At 46.7% G+C, this 19,993-nt stretch overlaps 1 protein-coding gene across 12 annotated transcripts in view; it reads left to right on the top strand.

The window, feature by feature from the left end:
• The window catches only part of tenm4 (teneurin transmembrane protein 4), a 180,509-nt gene that overhangs the window by 156,423 nt on the left and 4,093 nt on the right, over positions 1 to 19,993 (top strand). For all 12 annotated transcript variants that reach the window (XM_061781959.1, XM_061781960.1, XM_061781954.1 and 9 more), the window contains 5 exons: positions 885 to 1,057; positions 3,729 to 3,964; positions 8,893 to 9,189; positions 10,139 to 11,753; positions 17,894 to 18,036. In XM_061781959.1, coding sequence (XP_061637943.1) covers positions 885 to 1,057; positions 3,729 to 3,964; positions 8,893 to 9,189; positions 10,139 to 11,753; positions 17,894 to 18,036 — 2,464 coding nt within the window. The remainder of the gene's footprint in view (positions 1 to 884; positions 1,058 to 3,728; positions 3,965 to 8,892; positions 9,190 to 10,138; positions 11,754 to 17,893; positions 18,037 to 19,993) is intronic.

The raw sequence follows: 19,993 nt of genomic DNA, 5'->3' as shown, positions 1-19,993 counted from the left end.
AAACTCTATTTAACCAAACCACATAACTGTCTTACAAAAGTCGGCGAGCTTAACGCGAACACATAATACAAAACGCTAAATGGACAGTACTTACATAGCGCTTTATCGATAACATGACAGTGCCCAAAGCGCTTCACAAAGCCTCACGTTCACACACACACAATTATACACCAATGACACCAATGCAGCGAAATGCCATAGACGGGCTAATGCAACTAGCATCCATGTTGCAGTCGTTCCAAAACCATTAAACACCTTATATTTGAACGCAAGCTGTTTAGCCACACATACAAAGTGAACATATAACAAAACTCACAGACGTACATTCCTTTTTTCTCTGCGACAGCTTCTTGGTGCGTCATTACTCAATCCACATATATTAATTATACTGTATGTATATATTATACAGCCAAGACAAGGCTACCACCCAAGAAGGAGTAGCGCAATGTTCATTGAATTAAGGCAAAAACTGTCGTAATAACTGTTTAAGAAAGCGTCATTAATGTCTTTTATCTAGAGGCTATTTTTCTTATTAAAAACCGTGAGTACAAAAGTCTGCCCACCCCTGGTTTGAGCCATAAACGTACCAACGATGATCCCAATACACTTTCAAACTTTACTGTCATCTATCGTCATCATTGTATCTTAGCATAATATCCTCTCAAACTCATCTTACACCCTTAGCCTTAAAAATAAAATATTTAATATTATTATTTTGATTTTATTTTTTTCAATGCACCCTGGAAGTACGCATGTATATCCCTTTCACAACCCGTACAAATACAGATTGCTATGGCTTCTTTATATCGATTATCAGGGACGTAATGTTTGATTTTGTACTGTATTGCTTTTGCTGATCACACGCTATCTCTTGCGGTCTGCAGGTACGACAGTTTCGGCCGCCTGACCAACGTCACTCACCCGACGGGCCGCGTGAGCAGCTACCGCGCCGACGACGACGGCGCCATCCGCGTCCAGGCGGAGGCCGCCGCCAAGGAGGACGTGACGGTCACCGCCAACCTGTCGGCCTCGGGCACCTTCTACACACTCGTGCAGGGTGAGTCGTTTTTTGGGCAACTTTTGCCAGCTCTCTTCCATTCAAACATAAGCGATAAAAAGTGACAATAACGCTAGTTATTGTTTTTGTAAAACCTGGATTAAGTTTTGAAATAATAAATGAATGAATACACATGTAAATATGTGACTTCATAACCCAATAATTGTCAGTGCCGGTATTAACTAGCCTTGATCAGTATTTTGTGAGTGTCCTGTTACGATAGACATATCAACCGAGTGTCAATCAGCGAAGTTAAGATCTTGAGCTTTGTTTCGTCCTTCTTTCGCTAACATGAGGAATGAAACGATGAACATAAATAGAATGACATCGGTGAAAGAAGAAAATACAAATCATTTAGCCTTGGTCTGTCATGGACATTGTTTTCCTCGCTTTGTGTCCGGATTTTTTCTCTTAAATCCATAATCCCCCCCCCCCCAAAAAAACAAACAAAAAAAAGAGATTTGCAGACACTGTGTTTGAATGGTTGATTTGAATTCCTAGATGCTACATCATATATGTTTATGGCCACAGCTTACAGCAAGTAAAGCCGTGTTGCTTCCCTATATCTTCATAAATTGAAAGTGCAAGGCAGATTGGATGCATCTATTGATTTTGTGTCATGGCACACAATGGCGGCGATGCATACAGGACGCCGCGGGTTTGCTCGCGACTCCCCAATTTGTGTTGGGGCCCTCTCACGTTTTGACGTCCTTCTTTGTGCCCGACCACTCCATCGATCGCCGGTTGATGGTGTTGAACTTTTTTGGACCTGCTGTAATTCTCCAAAGACAACTCCCCCGCCCCCCGCCCTCCCGCCGCCACGTCCAAGCACCGTTGCGTCCTACTGACTCCTTTCACAGCGGAAACTTGAGATGTCCAACTCCGGTTTCTCTCCCCCCGCGGTCGTGTCCGTCGGTCACCTCCGTGTCACGACCTTGTCTCGGACATCTGTTCGCCAGCCCGTCGGCGCCAGCTAATTAATTGGCTTTTGTCTGTGCCGCGGAGGTGGCAAAAGTACTCACGCTCTGGTGGGACGTAAAAAAGTATTTGCACTTCATTACGTCCCACCTCTGTTGTTGATCACAAACCTCAGGGCCGTCCGCCACGTAGCCGTTCTAAAGATTACAGCCGGATAGGAGCGAGGTTTAATTACGAGGCTCCAATATATCGCAACATTCAAATGCAGTAGCGTAGTAGGTCCTATTTTTTGCTAATGTTCATCAAAAACGACAAAGTATTATTATTAGTATCATATTAATATTGTTGTAAGCAAATGTCACACTATGCACAGTTGAACGTTCCCACTCCACTGAAATATAGGCAAATAAAAACGACTTGAATAATAATGATATTGTATTACTATTGGGCTTTTGTTTACCATTAAGAATGGTCAAATGTTCTTTCAAAGCTTGCCTGCAAAGGCTTTCGACGGCGATATTTTCACCCTGGAACCAATTATTTGGAAGTCCCATTATTTCCGATGGGAAAATTGATTGTCGGTCAGGTTGAATGTGCTGTGATGCTGTAATTAGAGAAAGTCAATCAAGAAAGTTGCTACTGAAGAGTACAGCACTAAGACCTTCTCTACTGCTCCTCTATATTATCATCCTATTATGTCAGCCACGATAGCGAGGTGAGAATTTATATATATGTTATATCTGCTCTATATGGCGTGGATAAATCCACAATACGGATTTCAAAGAGCTAAACTAGAATTCTGGTGAGACAGCATGACAGCGTACGCGGGTACCAGCGCACTCGCCCCAGTTCGGCGGCATTAGCCTCAGGGGGCCCCTGCGTGATGGAGAGTGGAAAGGGCCGGCGAAAAGGTCAGCCTGCCACCTCTGCTCATTGCTTTCTCTTGGCAGCCCAACAAAAGAGAGAGAAAGCCGTTACGCTCTCATGTTGCGCTCGTAGTTTATCGTTTGCAAACAATGCGTTCCGGGCGCTTAAACCTGTCATGTCGACACGCGGGAATGACAACGTGCATATTTTGCTTTCCAGGCTCTTCTCCGAACTCATTCATGTTTGACAAGCAAATTAGGAGCTCCTTAATGACGATAAGAATTCCTTTTTTGCCTGACAGATGCGCGCGAGATGGGCGGGAACATTCAGTCTGGGTGTGGCGTGCTGAGTCGTAAACAGCGGCCAATTCGGGAGGATTTCTTTGTTTTGTTTTCCACTGGTCAGCTCCCTGCTTCTTCCGAGACGCCTCACCCGAGGCTGCCGCAAAAGTTTACAGGAGCTGCGGAAGCCGCTGTCTATTGGGTCGAGCGCCGCGTTGTTGCAGCGTTTCAGTTAAATATTGCCGCCGCTGCTGAAGGTTCTTCTTCTTGAATTTTGCTGAGCGGCCGTTTCAGCTCATTACGTCGTGCCCCGGCTCAGATGAATATTGGATGATGTCCTCTTTCATTAGCTGCGAGATGCTGTGATTGTCAGAGGTTGCGAAAGTAACTACTCCACTTTGTACTTAAGTAGAAGTACAGAAAAAAGACCGAGGTAAAAGTAGAATGATTCAAATGCTGTTCTTAAAAGTTTTGAAACCTCCAGCAAGATTTAAATGGAGCCTCACTCCACAAATAACAAAGTCCTATAACACGCTGAATGTTGTCGTTTAAGAGCTGATTCTCGCCTTTCTTGTTTTCCCCGCGCCCCCCTGAACATCTTGCAGATCAAGTGAGCAACAGCTATTTCATCGGCCTGGACGGCTCCTTGCGGCTGGCCTTGGCCAACGGCATGGAGGTGTCGCTGCACACGGAACCCCACCTGCTCGCCGGCACGGTCCACCCCACCGTCAGCAAGCGGAACATCACGCTGGCTTTGGACAACGGCCTCAACCTGGTGGAGTGGAGGCAGAGGAAGGAGCAGGCTCGCGGCCAGGTCACCGTCTACGGACGCAGGCTACGGGTGAGAAGCCTTTGCCTATGTGCTGATCTAAGGCTAGCGAGCCCAAGTTTTCCAACGACCTGGCATCTGTAAAGCTGATGTTTAAAGAGTGTACAGCACTAAGAAGCGCGTTAAATGGTGGCAGGTGTGTGGTCGCTCCCATTTAACATGAGTTTGGCTGTGATTGGTCAATTCTGCACACAGCCACATCCCCAGTTATAAGAGGGTGTGTGCACTTGTGCAACGACTTTATCTCAGCTGTTTATTTTTTTTTCAATTGAGTTGTTTAGGTTGTAGATCATTTCAATTTCTTCTTGATCTTGGTCTCTTTTTTTCCGAACAAAATGGGCATTTGAACAGTTGCGTGAAGACTTTTTCTATGTTGCTTAATGCAAATTATTGTCGGATCATGATCAAATCTTCACATACAAATCCTAAGAAAGCCCTTTTGTCTCGGTTTGGACCGAGAACAAAACTTGAAATAACATGCTGCTTTTGTTTTCTTGCCTCGACAGGACAAGCAACAGTTTTTTGTTGTTTTTTTTTTTAGCCACGTTGCCTTGCACATTCTCCAGCAGGCGACACCACTAATGGGGAGGTGCCACTTTGTCTGTCATCGGCTGTTCGTTTAATGGCCCCGTTGTCCCTCTGGAAGTGCAAGCGTCTAATGTATGTTACAGACAATGGCCCTCGGGGGTGAGATAGGGAAACAGGAGCAGCCTAATAGCGATGGAGCAAGCAGGGATGAGCAGAGCCAGAATCATTGAGCGACCTTGAGCGGCGTGTCAAGTGATATTACGTGGGTGGCTCGCTCGCTCGCTCGCTGGCTCGCTGGCTGGCTTGGCGGATTCTCAAATTAAAAAAAAAAAAAAAAAAAAAGAGGCAGCCTCCGACTTCACAGATCTTTGAAGTCAAAGATGACACGAGGGGAGATAAAGTATTTTGGATTCCGGGTGTCGCTTGGAGTTTGTTGTGATCCTCAACTTGACCCTCGTCACTTTGGCTCCCCCCCGATGATTTATGGTGCAGAGGCGCCGCACCTCTGTTTGCTCTCACAGGGTGAGCAGTTCGTCCAATGCACTGCGAGGACAGACAGCGGACGGACGGACGGACGGACGTGTGACCCGTGTGACACGTTCAGGCTGTTTCGTCCATTTTTGTGCGGGTTTTAGTTGAAGCCTCTTTAATACGTTGAAGTGAAAGAATTTCTGTACATCAGTACGTTTTTCTGTACACCTCCAAAAGTACCACTTGGTTGGAAATAACCGTTACTGAATTACGCCATTTGTACAAATTCAATTCAAGGTACTGACAAATTAGCACCATAAGCTGTGACAATTCAGTTAGTATAATACAATAGTATTGAAAGTAACGTTGAATAAGAGATGTGTTATAGTGCAATCAATTATTTGGTGGAATCAGATTAGATCAGATCAGTAAATATTTGTGATTACTATTCTTACATTTGATTTCAGTTTGAAATATAAAATAAATAATGAATAAGGTATACAAACTAAATAAATATGTGATATCCAAATATTGTTGAAATGTCTCAGGAACACACCGGGTACACCTTGCATTTGCGTCACGGAACTCCTGAATCCATTCTGTGCGTCCAAACTGAGCATGATTGCCTTTGTACTGGCCGTATTTTCGACAGCGTTTGCATTGCCGTCTCATTAGCATTGAGCTCCGTAGCCCAATTTCCAATCAACGATTGAAGATTGCGTTGGCCAGTCATGATGTTACAGTATCGCATGCGCTCTTGTCAGGCTAGCACTAGCGATGTCGCTCGAGGCAGACTGCGCAGCTCCAAAGGATCTTCTAAGATATACTCTATTCAAATGATGTGTTATTTGGTTTCACTAGGATACCTGGGCCTCCTCGCTGGTTTTCCTGCATTTATTATGTGGCGTGATGGAAGACAAGAGCACAATATTCGGGAGGACAGTTTTTCAAATGCGGTATTGTCTTTTTCAGCTTGCCATCTTGTTTCATGGCCTATTCCCTCTTCGGCTGTGTCCGGTTTGAAAGAGATCTTCCGAGTTAGTTACCCCCATCCCCCAGGACTGTTGAAACTGCGCTTGTAAGAGTTTTTCTTTCAGCCCGTTGAGCCTTTGACAGAGCGCATCCTGACACGAGGACATTTTTGCACTCGTTTTTCACCGGTTCATTTCCTAGGAGCACAAATGTTTTTGGACAGACGCCATTAACCTGTACAAACGTGAGCTTTTTCCGAAGCACCTTGGGATTACCGCCGTGTTCTGTAAGGACAAAATCGATACGTCTTTTTACTTTTGTCTGGTTGCCGTTGTCGCACGAGAATGCCTGGCCTTGGTTTGAGCGGAAACGGTTGTTATTGTGCTGCGGTACAAGAAAAGTGAAGAATGATTTTTCAAACTGGTTGGTTGTACTTATCCATCCATTTTCCTCACGCGGGTCGCGGGCGTGCCGGAGCCCATCCCAGCTGTCATCGGGCAGGAGGCGGGGTACGCCCTGAACTGGTTGCCAGCCAATCGCGGGGCACATACATACAAACAAACAACCAACCATTCGCACTCACATCCACACCTACGGGCAATTTAGAGTTGCCACGCATTTTTGGGATGTGGGAGGAAAACGGAGTGCCCGGACGGAGAAAAGCCACGCAGGCACGGGGAGAACAAGCAAACTCCACACAGGCGGGGGCGGGGATTGAACCCCGGTCCTCAGAACTGTGAGGCAGACGCTCTAACCGGTCGACCAGTGTGCCGCCGCGGTTGCACTTATGTCATAGCATTTTGTCACTTCACGTTTGTGTATCGTAAACGAAATTGCATTTTTTTTTCCTTTGAAGCGAATCTAATTTGAAGGCGAAAAAAGTGTCCGACCTCATGAGTGTGTTGCTTTCTCAGCATAAAGTAAGTAACCTTCTCAATTAGGTATCAGTGACAGTAATTGCCTCCGGTCTAATTGTCCCTTCACAGATGAGAGACCTTACCGTGCTTTTGTCAGCGGGAGATTGAAAAGACAACCGACCCCCACGCCCCCTCCCCAAATCCCTCTAACCGTTGCGCCCTGATCTTGGGCGCCTTCCTCGAAAGAGGCCGAAAGCCTCGTTGATGTTTTTTTAAGTGCACACCTGAAGCAAACGTGTGCATTTGAATCAAAGCAGCGTTTAATTCAAGCCAGAAAACCTCCTCCGCCTCCTTGGCGATACGCAAGCGTTTGAAGTGATAGCCTCCGTGGAGATTTGCTTTGACCGACTCCTTAAGACACATTTCACTTCACTTGCATCTGCTTTCAGGCTCGGGCTGCCACGTTTAAGATCCTCCACGCGAGCACCCTCAAGATGGGTTTTAGTGCAAGTCGAGTTTGTGTTCCTTGCCTGGGTGCAGTTCAACACAGTCATCAGACTACCGTCCGTTGTCAAACTACTGGACCAGTTGGTATGACGGTAGCGTGTTGAACAACTCAAGATCTTTTCGAAGCTAACTTTATTGTGATGAAGGTCGAGTCAAAGTGGATAAATCGATGACATCCTTGATATTATTTTCCGCACTGTACAGCGGTCCCCAACCTTTCGTGCGCCACAGACCGGTTTCACATTTCAAGACGTATTTCGATGGACCAATGTGGAAACAAATGAAAACAAATGATTAAAAATGTAACTCACCATGAAACTGAATGTAGTTTTTCGTAATCAATGGGAGCTGTGCCAATGTTTTACCGGCTGGTATCATCTTGTGTTCCATAGCATAGCGTGCTGGAAGACGGAACATTGTAGCCAGGTTTAAAATGGGAACTTTTCTGTGTTTTTCACCTTTTTAGGATAACCCTGCCACCAATCTAACTTTTGGTAAACATGTTTCCACACACTTGTAGCATAGTACGGCCGTATGTCGTACTGCGACACAAGTGTTACGACACAGCGTCGTAAAGTCCAAAACATCTCGTTATGACACAGGTGTTGCCTGTGCATTCTTGGTCATAACAGCGCGTTGCAGTCCCCCACGACGGCAGCAGACAGGCGAGTCGTTAGTGATCTGTAAATTGGAAGAGTGGAAGACGAGATGTCAAAAACACGTGATTCATTTTTTAGTCGCTCAGTCTATTAGTCGACTTGGAGCTTTAAATGCAGAGTGGTAAAGTCGACTAATCGGTTCAGCCCCTCGTGTGGCGTACTCCAGATGACCAACACGGCACGCCGCAAAGGTACTGGCCTGTGAGAGGCGGCACCGTTTCTGAAGGTTTCACCTCAGAAATCCCTGGATTGGCCCAATTGGGTGGTCACCACACGTAAGGATTTACCATCATAAATAATGAACACGTTTAACATTTCTGATCGTTGGCCCAGAGGGGATTGAGGAGGAGAAATCGCTCCTTCCACACCATACATCACAGGATAATTGCTCAGGATAGCCTTTTTTTTTTTTGACGGGGGTAGAACACTCAAATTCGTCCCAATTCAGTTTGTGTGTACCACGCTTAAACAAGTTTCAGAAACAGCTAACTACTGCTGTGAAAACAGCCTTACAAACATGACTGAATCTTGGCCTTTTTGGCTGTCATCTCTCCTTGAAAGATGCCTTTTGACTCCATGACCTTAAGGATTACATTCTGTCTTTCCAAATCCCACTAAAGCCTAAAGCTACTTTGTCCAGCTTTGTGGCAGTTTACTGAAGATCCAAAATGAGAGTAATCAGCACCTGGCACTTGTTTGCCCGCATGCAGTCAGAATGGATTTAATGATCATTGCGGCCCGAACGGGCTCTGCATGATTTGGAATGCTCCCACTCACATTTTGCAGGGTTTTTGTCTCACACAAACAAAGAAGTGAAGTCATTTAAAAAATGTAATCACTGCAGTGGCTCCTGCAGCTCATCAGAAAATCTCTTGACCAGTCGTCTGTGCTTCTTAAAATGGACCCAGCCCATCTCATCTGACCACCTACCTTTCTTCCCCCGTAGGTTCACAACAGGAACTTGTTGTCCCTGGACTTCGATCGAATTACCAGGACCGAAAAGGTCTACGACGACCACAGAAAATTTACGCTGCGGATCCACTACGACCACGCCGGGCGGCCGACTCTGTGGGCCCCGAGCAGCCGCCTGAATGGGGTCAACGTAACCTACTCGGCCGGCGGTTACGTGGCTGGCATCCAGAGAGGCACTATGTCGGTACGAATGGAGTACGACCACAAAGGCAAAATCACCTCCAAGATATTTGCGGATGGTAAATCGTGGAGCTACACGTACCTGGAGAAGGTAAGAATTGGTGTTGCCGTGGATAAAGAAGATGTCATTTGGTATTTATTAGAGCTTCAAAGTTGAATTCATTCCAAGCTGCATTATTAGGCTACAGCATAAATATCAGCAGAACTTATAATTAATTAAACCCTGTCGGTGCACCGCAGACATTCTTTTTTTTAATTTTTGGACCCCAGAGTCTGACACAACAAGTTCACCTCTGAATAGTTCGTAGGACTGGCAAATGCTAATGTCACTTTTTATTTTTGGATGGTTTGGGGCAAATGTGAGAAGCTGCGATTCTTCGCAGCCCAGACGCGGGGCGTGCTAATAGGAGCCAGTCGCTTTTCCGGCTTCCGCTGAAAGCATTTGAATGCCAGGATTCGAATATCACACATAGAGGGCCAAGATGGGACTGACATGGATAATTAATTACCAGGCGCTTAAGAAACATTTTACAATCTTGAATACAGTCCAACCTCCGTTCACGAACATTTTGTATTACGAACAAGATCAAAGACAAATTTGGCTTTAGTTCACCAACAGTCACAGCATCACGGCGCAAAAGACGTTCGTTCACCGGGTCACATATTTTGTTGTTTTTTGCTGTAAATTAGCACTCAGTTTGTCTCCTGAAAACTGACAGAAACTGAAAAGTTGAAGTGATAATGCTATTAGAAAGCCTCATGGAAACAATAGCCGAATATGAGAATCGTATTTGTGTTTATGATCTTGTACTATTCTTAAGAACAAAGCGGCAGTAAAGGCAGTTTGAGAGGTTGCGCAGTGATTTGGTAGCGAAAACTCAGATACTTGGTTCTGCGGGTTGAACGGATTCATTCTGTTTCCGTTTATTTTAATGGCAAAAAAATGTCTTTCTTGAACCGAGGTTTTCCGCCGCATTTTGCTGGAAAGTATGTCGTAATGTCCTGATCGTTTATCCAAACTGAAATGTGTTGTCTTGCAGTCCATGGTGCTGCTGCTCTACAGCCAGAGACAGTACATCTTTGAATTCGACAAGAATGACAGACTCTCGTCAGTGACCATGCCCAACGTGGCGCGTCAGACCCTGGAGACGGCGCTCTCGGTCGGCTACTACAGAAACACATACCGGCCTCCCGAGGGTAACGCCTCAGTACTGCAGGATTACAGCGAGGAGGGCCGGCTATTGCAGACCACCTACCTGGGCACGGGCCGACGCATCATCTACAAGTACGGCAAGCTGTCCAAGCTGCTCGAGATTCTGTACGACACCACCCGCGTCGGCTTCTCCTACGACGAGGTGGCCGGCATGCTCAAGACCGTCAACCTGCAAAGCGAGGGCTTTACCTGCACCATCCGCTACCGCCAGATCGGTCCGCTGATTGACCGTCAGATTTTTCGATTCAGCGAAGAGGGCATGGTCAACGCCAGATTTGACTACGTCTACGATAACAGCTTCCGTGTCACGAGCATGCAGGCGGTCATCAACGAGACGCCGCTGCCCATCGACCTGTACCGCTACGACGACGTGTCAGGCAAGGCAGAGCAGTTTGGAAAGTTCGGCGTCATCTACTATGACATTAATCAGATCATCACCACGGCGGTCATGACGCACACCAAACACTTTGACGCGTACGGTCGCGTGAAAGAGGTGCAGTACGAAATCTTCCGCTCCCTTATGTACTGGATGATGGTGCAGTACGACAACATGGGCCGCGTGGTTGCCAAGGAGCTGAAAGTGGGCCCCTACGCCAACACCACGCGCTACACGTACGAGTACGACTCAGACGGCCAGCTCCAGGTGGTCTCCATCAACGACAAGCCCTTGTGGCGCTACAGCTACGACCTCAATGGCAACCTGCACCTCCTCAGCCCCGGCAACAGTGCTCGCTTAACGCCGTTACGCTATGATGTCCGGGACCGCATAACTCGCTTGGGGGATGTCCAGTACAGGATGGACGAGGACGGCTTCCTCCGACAGCGAGGCAACGACTACTTCGACTATAACTCGGCCGGGCTTTTGGTAAAGGTGTACAACAAAGCGAGTGGGTGGAATATCCGCTACCGCTACGACGGCCTGGGCCGGAGGGTGTCCAGCCGGAGCAGCGTGGGCCACCACCTGCAGTTTTTCTATGCAGATCTATCCAGCCCCACCCGGGTCACCCACATGTACAACCACACGAGCTCCGAAATCACGTCGCTGTACTACGACCTGCAGGGACACCTGTTCGCCATGGAACTGAGCAGCGGCGACGAGTTTTACGTGGCCTGCGACAACATCGGCACGCCTCTGGCCGTGTTCAGCGGCTCGGGGCACATGATCAAGCAAGTGCTCCACACGGCGTTCGGCGAGGTCTACCTGGACACCGACCCCGGCTTCCAGGTCATCGTCGGCTACCAGGGCGGCCTGTACGAGCCCCTCAGCAGGCTGGTGCACATGGGCCGCAGGGACTACGACGTCCTCGCCGGGCGCTGGACCACGCCCGACCACGACGTCTGGAAACGTCTCAACGGCGGCCACGTTGTCCCCTTCAACTTGTACATGTTCAAAAACAACAACCCGCTCAGCAACAATGAGGAGATCAAGTGCTACATGACGGGTGAGTCACGTCGTTGCAGAAGAGTGTTTCGCAACTTTTACTCAGCCAAGGTATAGATTGGGAAATGTGTGAAAATGTCACAAAACACCACAAATGTTTAATAGCTTCGATGCCACAAGATGGCACCGAAATACTTTTTCCGCCTCTGCAAATCAACTGCCCGACTAAACAAAGTGCCCCCCCCCCCATCCCTCGTTCAACATAGTGGCTGAGCACCACAATGGGGCTGAAGTTCACTGTACAAAGACTGAAATAATGATGATCTCATGTCAATTTACTCACAATATGAGATCTGGGTCTGTTGAGTTGGACACAACGCTATTATTCTGTTGGATGAACGGCAACAGGTAGATACCACAGTTTGATTGTGCCATCTGCCAACGAGTGGAAGAACATTTCCTAGTTCTGCCTGTCAATATACATTGCTGACATAGATAGACGAACTAAGATGCATCATTTGTAATACCCGTAGTTCTAAGACCGAGCTGTGCCACAGGGTGCGTCCAGAATGCCATAAACACAAAGAAGACATTTCCATCACGGTGAATGACTTGTAATTCGTGTTTTATACAAACAGTCAACACAACCGGTCGCTCCTCCATTTGTGTCCGACGACAGCACCGGCTTCAAGTCGCTTTCTGCTTGGCTGTTGTTCCCTTTCACATCACAATCACGGCATCCCTGGCTCGGCACAACTCAGCTCAAATGTTGTTATGTGTGTACGATGCTTCAGAAAAGTAAAACATCCCTATATACCAAATTGCCGAGGCCACATTTCAAACCCCTAACGCTGAAAAGGATCATTTATGTGATCATCCATCCATTTTCCGTACCGCTTATCCTCATTAGGGTCGTGGGCTGCCGGAGCCTATCCCAGCTATCTTCGGGCGGGAGGCGGGGTACATACACCCTGAACCGCCCGCCAGCCAATCGCAGGGCACATCGAAACAAACAACCATTTGCGCTCACATTCACGCCTACGGGCAATTTAGATACACCCATGTTTTTGGGAAACCGGAGTGCCCGGAGAAATGCAAACGGCGTACAGGCGGGGCCGGGATTTGAACCCCGGTCCCCAGAACTGTGAGGCAGATGCGCTGACCAGTCGCCCACCGTGCCAAATGATGTGATCATCCATCCATTTTCTGAGCCGCTTCTCCTCGCGCGGGTCGCGGGCGTGCCGGAGCCTATCCCGGCTGTCATCGGGCAGGAGGCGGGGTACGCCCTCAACTGGTCGCCAGCCAATCAAACAATCGGTCGCACTCACAGTCACACCTACGGGCAATTTAGAGTTTTCAATGAACCGACCGATGTGGGAGGAAAGCGGAGTGCCCGGAGAAAAGCCACGCAGGCACGGGGAGAACGTGCAAACTCCACACAGGCGGGGACGGGGACGGGGATTGAACCCCGCACCTCAGAACTGTGAGGCTGACGCTCTAACCGGTCGTCCACCGTGCCGCGTATATGATCATATAAATATAAATATAAGGAGCGAGCAACCTCCACCAACAGTCACGGCCCGTGTCCACGGGGTGGGTGTATGTAGCTGAATATAAATAGCAATGCAGGCAGATGTTAGGTGAGTCCCACCAGAGCCATCAATAATGCATATACATTTTTTTATGGCGCTAAAATTACACATGTCAAGGGGGAAGAAAGAGCCACATACCCCCCCCCCCCCCCTCTCTCTCTTTGTGAGAGTGATGTTGCTCGCAGTGCACCGAGTGACACTCACTTCAGGGTGACGGGGGGAGCCTCAGAACAGCACACAATTTGCATTAACATACAAATAGCTGCTCTGGAGACCACAGCGACTCCCGGCTTCTCATGTATTCTCGTGAAATGTTGTTATCAGCTGCAGAGGACTTATTTTGACGACGTGAATCACAAGTCATAGATCAAACACTGAGGTCACTGAGAAACGAAAGGCCGCACAGAATATTCCCTGCTTATCTATCTATCATTTACACTTCTTTCCCCACGTCGCGGCTTGTTTGCCCGAGGAAATGCGCCGTGCTGATGACAATTGGCGGGCTAGGATGCTAATTAGCGCATTAAACAGCACAAATGTCACTTTGGAGCTGTTAGATCCCGCTCCGGGCTTTTCCAGCTCCCCGCTAGCAAGACGTGTGCCTGCGTGAAGCGCCATCTTTGTTTCAATTTGGTTGTGTCGCTGTGACAAACTGGCGCACGCCAAACGTGTGGTCCGGTTGTTTCTTCGGGGCGCCGCTTTTTGTAGGAAATGATGAAGCTCGAAATAATCCATCCCACGTTCAGATTGCCCAAGCCTTTATTAACTGTACAGGATTCGTATTGCTCATAAATGAGTGAAAAATATAACCACTGTTAATAGTCAAATGTACAAAACTAACAGATCTAATTGTTGAGTGTTCTTTGTCAAGTGTAAAACGAAGTTAACCACCGTTAGCGCAAAAGTGTCAAAACAATGAAGGAGAATGCGCATATTTTGACATTGGAGTGTTCCTCACTTCCTGTGTGTATTGATTGTTCTTTTAAAGGGGACACTCAAATTGACGTTGTAGTGGCTTGCATACAGCTGGCAGCAGTTAGCCCTTTGTTAGCCCTGTCACCAGTAGCAAAAAAAACACAGTAATGAAATAAATGTCATAATTGCCTATAGTAATAGTTGAAACCAGAACTATACCGCGATCTACATTGAACCAAAATATAAATGAAACAGTAACACTTGTTGATGCTCCCATTTATCATGAGGCGAACTCAGAGATCTTCCTTCTCCTTTGCCTCGATAATCGTGTGCCACCGGCTGGCCGCGATTAGAGGCCGCTCGAAAATCTGCCGTTTTATTGAGGCAGAAAACCAGTCGGTATCTTGCGTGACCACCATTTGACTCACGCAGTGAAAAACATTTATTGCACAGGTGTGCCTTTGGCTGCCCACAATAGCTCATTCTAAAATGCGCAGTTTTACTGTATTGGGGAAGATGGGTTACCTCGGCAGAGGAGAAGCGCTCACTAACGCGCATTTAAACCGATCTCTCGATAGTTGAGAGAAATAAGCCTTTTCTTTGATTTCGACAAATGGGAGCAAAAACAAGTGTTGCGTTTATATTTGTGTTCAGGGTATGAGCCTGTAACAACATTTACAACATTCCTCTTCAGAGGGGATTATTTTCTACCTTTTGGGTACTCAAAGGGAACAACGCTGAGCTCGCCCCGTTGCTTTTTTCTTTGTGCCAAGGAGATGACAAACGCTCTGAAAAGCAACACAGAGGAGAAGTGGCAGCACAATGGATTTATTGAAACAGTCGCCAAGTTCACGTCACGGCGTTTACTTGCTTGAAGCGAAACAACACGACACTCGAGTCGAATACACGGAATTGCCTCAGCCGCATCTTACTCACAAATCATTTCCGTGTGCATCGTGTTTATTCAGGAATGTCTCCGTTGCTGATCGTCAATAAGAAAGAATCTGTGTTCCCCTCTAGAAAATGCCGAGTGAAGTAAAGGTTTGCTTCTCCGGCATTTCGGACTGGAGGGCATTTGAATGCTAAGCAGACTTGTTGCTACGCAGCTGCGGAGGGATCGCCTCAGCTGTGATGGATGGTACTGGCGTTTCCATCCGTTTCATTAAATTACCAAGGTCCGTTCAAACGAAATCTTATTTAAGTTAAAAAAAATATATATAATAATAATAATAAATAAAATAAAGCATTTGTCAGGTGCTGTCAAAACTACTCACACCTTGTATTTAAGTCGAGGTAGAGATACATACACTATGCTAAAAGTAGAATTACTGATTCAACTCCTGTATTTGAAGTGGGAAAAAAAAAAAGTAGAGACTGAAATGTAATAAAGTAAAAAAGTACAGCAAACTGTTTTTACTCTCAATAAGACAGACTATCCATTTTGACAACTCGGCACGGAGAAAAAAAAACTGACAGGATCATCTGGACTGAACTGCCGACAGGTCCTGCAAGAGCAAAAGAAAGGCTGGCACGAGACACAAGACAAGTCATTCGCCATGAATCATTTGTGCATCAAACAATTCTCTGAAATGAGACCGTGGGTGAGCAATACAGTGCTGCCTTGAGATACGAGTTGAATTCGTTCCGTGACCACGCTCATATCGCAAATCATATTTCCCCATTGCAATGAATGGAAAAGCCATTAATCCGTTCCAGCCATTTTCTTATTAAAGGACACATTACAAAAATGATTTTGTAATGTGTCCTTTAATAAGAAAATGGCACTTTGTAGTCTTGTACTTTATAAAAACATACAGTAACAGCATACCTCCATAGAATGGAAAGAATGGAATGATTTTTGCCACATTTTTTGCTTCAATTCAATGGACATTGTGCCGCTCCGTCTGGTGCATGCGCCTTGGCCGCATGGGAGCAGTATGATACAACAATAAAGACCCATGAAGAAGAGCTTCAAAACGGACTCAGAAAGCTGCATCGACATTAGTCGATCTTTGTAGAGGATAAAGAATATATGCCTGTGAGTATTTTGTTACATTGTCTGTCCACGTGTGTTGCTCGTTGTTTGCGTTCAAACATCTGTTGCTTCAAGGGTTAAAGGTTCGGTTCGGTGAGCTGTCCCCGTTTTTTCTGCCTTATAAGTCTCAAAGATCACAATCAGTCAATCAAGGTCTCAACCGCAGTTGACTTTACCGCTCTCTATTTATGTCTTTTCTACATCATGTCATCATTGGTGGAAGTTGAAAAAAGTAAGAAGTTGTAGTAAAAAAGTCCTGTAGTAAATAGACAGTGCACTTTTCAAATGCATGGAGTAAGAATAGAATGTGGTCAGGCAAATCAATATTCCAGAACAGATCAGTGGAAAATCGACTTTCGTACAGTGGAACTTGAAGGGACCAAATAAATACTGCCCGGTTGGAACTCAAAACCAACCCTCCCATCCACCAGTGAGGTAAGTTTGGACAAACTTTCAAACTTTTATTTATTTATTTAAAATAATTTTCTCCTGGTCTGGGTGTTTTTAGGCCACAAAAAATAAGTACAAAACAATAATTGTGTACTGTACTATGGGGAGATGCTGGTCGCACGTCGAACCAGGCGGTAGTTGGCCCGGCTGCTATTTGAGGAGTCGCATTATCACGCCAGTCCCAGATGATTCCTGCATGTCATTAGAATCCAGAATATTCCCCAAGTCTCAGCTGCTCACAAATGACACCATCTTACGGTATATAATTATCGACGGACGCAACAAAGTAGGTGGGGCGCCGTTTGCCGTCGGCGAAGGCCCCCCCCCCCCCCCCTACCGAGTGAGTCAGTGCAGATGTCTGGTGGATTTATGGCAGCTTATGCGCTTTCACAAACAAATGATCAAGAGCGCTCGCAAGACATATTTTAAAGGAGACGTGTAATACATTTTATTCACAATTCAAAATGCTTTCCGAGGTTTGTACGGCATGCTACCCCAAGGATTAAGACTGAAAGAATACTTAGTTCAGATCAGTGATCCCCAACCACTGTGCCGTGAGCGATCATCAGGAAATGACCATAGTGAACTTAAATGGTCTGAAAAGAATTCTTCATTCGCTACAAATATTGTATCTTTCTTCAGACTATCTATGCCAGCGATGTGTAGTGACAGACAGCTCAATGAAATGCTCTTCCACTACAATTCTCCTGTGTATCCACCGGGCCCAGATTTCAGTTTTAAGTCAATTGCGACGAGATCATCATTTTTTTCCAGTATTTTGGTTTGGCGGTGCCGTGACATTTTTCCAATGTAAAACGTGCCTATTGGGAAACACTGCTTTACCTTTACTTGAATTGCTTTCATTTACTTTATCAAGTGAATGATGCATCAAAAGTACTAGTGGTATCGGTACTCGGGATCGGCTCAGTACTCAAGAGTAAATACTCGTACTGGTATCGGTCTGGAAAACGCATGCCTAAAAAATATCACTTACAGAAAACCGTCAATTGCGTTTCACGGAGACTGTTTCTCCACGTCCGGACATTCCTACAAACGGCTTTGAACTGGGCCAATCAGCAGCCAATCCCTGCGCAGGGCACAGCAGTCACACCAAGGGACAATTTAGAGTAGCGTGTAGAAAATCCACGCGAGTACAGGGAGAACACGCAAACTCTAATACTTATTCAGTTCTTTGTTGCCTCTCTGCAGATGTGAACAGCTGGCTGGTGACATTCGGCTTCCAGCTCTACAACGTGATCCCCGGCTATCGCAAGCCAAACACGGACACCGTGGAGCCGTCCTACGAACTGCTCCGCACGCAGATCAAGACGCAGGAGTGGGACAGCACCAAGGTGAGACCTTTCCCCACCTCCCGTCTTGACATCGTTAGCGAGGGAGACGTGCTCTGTAGCCGCAATCCCGGAGGAGGTTATAGGCAACAGAGGCTATCGGGCGGGCCCCACAAACAACAGCCCAGTGAGCCAGGCCCCGGCCTCTTGTCCTCATCTCGGGAAACGGGGCTAAGGCTAAACGGCCCTTGTAATTGTCCTGCCATTAGGGAAATTCACTCTCCATTCCCTCCACCACCGGCCATTGATTTCATCTCACAAGTCTTACACCCTCAGCCAAGCCTCAGCGAATTAGCAGACACGCTCCGATTGCCGCGCCTTTCAAGTCGCTTCCCCCGCCCCCTCCCCCGATGGCCTGAATTATTGAGGAGGCCACCGTTGTCGCGCGGGCTTCAGTTACAGCGAGAGCAGCGAACGCCGCCCGTCAGATTGGTGTCGGCAGACGCTCTGGCTGCCGTCTAAACTCGCTGTCATCCATTAGTGAACGGTGATCTGACGGCCCAGTCACAGTCCGCAGAGGCCTTTGAAAAGAGGGGCTGGAAACCGAAGCTGTAGCATAGCTGATATTGACCAAAGTATTTCGACACGATTAGTTCAATGAAAAGATATTCACACTGAGACTGGGTGTCGCGCTGCAGCAAAGTGGAGATTGTGGAGGACAGTAGGATGTACAAATAGTTCAATGTGTATAGCAGGAAATATAGCTCATAGTGCATATTTCCCACGCAGGGAAAAGATTGCAGACACCGTTTCTCTCCTCGTGCTCGTTCTGTGAACCTCACCCAAGGTGCCAATCTACAAAGCGGCAAAGGCAACAGAGGAAATGGCTTATTGAATCCAGAGACATTTGCATTTCAAATATTTCCAGGGGAGATATGTCGTCTGTGTAGATTAGACGGAATAAATACAAAAAGTTCCCCCCTTAGCTCCCCCAATTGAAGGGCATTGAGAGTCTGTTCTCAGCACCTCAGAAGTCATCTTTTAATCAACACTTTGAAAAGCCAGGACGTGGCTTTTTGGTTCCAAATAATATTTTGTATGCCTAAAAGTCCAATTTAATAGATTTCCAGTTAGAACTCGATCTTTGCGGGGGTCTCTTACAGTGTATATATATATATAAATGGTTATTTTTGCCGAGCTTCTAGTCACGAGACACTTAATTTTGCATCTTACTGTATTTCATCAGTGAAAAGTCTCATTTCGGGATCGTTGGACACATTTTCGCCGTGCGCCGATTACAGAAGGAAAAACAAACAAAGAAGCCTCTGTCATGATTATTGCAGTGAAAACTGCTCTCATCTTGTGCCCAACAATGTGACTATAATTCCGTATATTTCATTCTATGAGAAAAGAAAAAGGTTCTGGTTTCGTTTACTTTGACTTCGCCGGCCGAGCGTGAAAAATGGCTGCCGAGGGTCCGGACAAATGAGGTCCTGTGCCGTGCAAGGCTCACATTTTTGGGTCAGGCTTTGCACCCCCGTGCTGTGCGGACGACGGTACGCTCCGGGGGCACGCCATGGGGCATGTGCCCGTCTGCTCGCGGACTCATTGATATTGCGGTAAACAAATACGGAGTGACGGAGTAGATCGGGCGTGTTACCGCTGCTTGCCCACTCGTCCTCTCATCAGACCGCTGCCGAGACCGACCGCAACCCCCGAGTTGCCATTGCGACTGACTGCAGTAGATGAGGAAAACCAGAAATTTGGCAAGGTGTCTTGACGGCATAATCCTTTGTTAACAAATTCACCCATGCACGTTTTTTGTCATGTGGAACCTATCTTCAGCTATTTGCTGAAAAAGTCACCAACAGTGAAGCCCAGGTTTTCATGATGAATCCGTTACAAACGTTTGACTAGACCCAAATTGTACAAAAACCAAAGTAATAGTTCTCATTCAGGAAGAATGTAAATCCAATTGCAGACCCCTAGAAACAGTCATAAAAATACAATTTACAATCGA

This window comes from Phyllopteryx taeniolatus, chromosome 8 (assembly GCF_024500385.1).
Source record: "Phyllopteryx taeniolatus isolate TA_2022b chromosome 8, UOR_Ptae_1.2, whole genome shotgun sequence".
NCBI classification, from domain to species: domain Eukaryota; kingdom Metazoa; phylum Chordata; class Actinopteri; order Syngnathiformes; family Syngnathidae; genus Phyllopteryx; species Phyllopteryx taeniolatus.
Note: the sequence above shows the minus strand (reverse complement) of the source record. Positions and strands in the feature narration are given on the sequence as shown.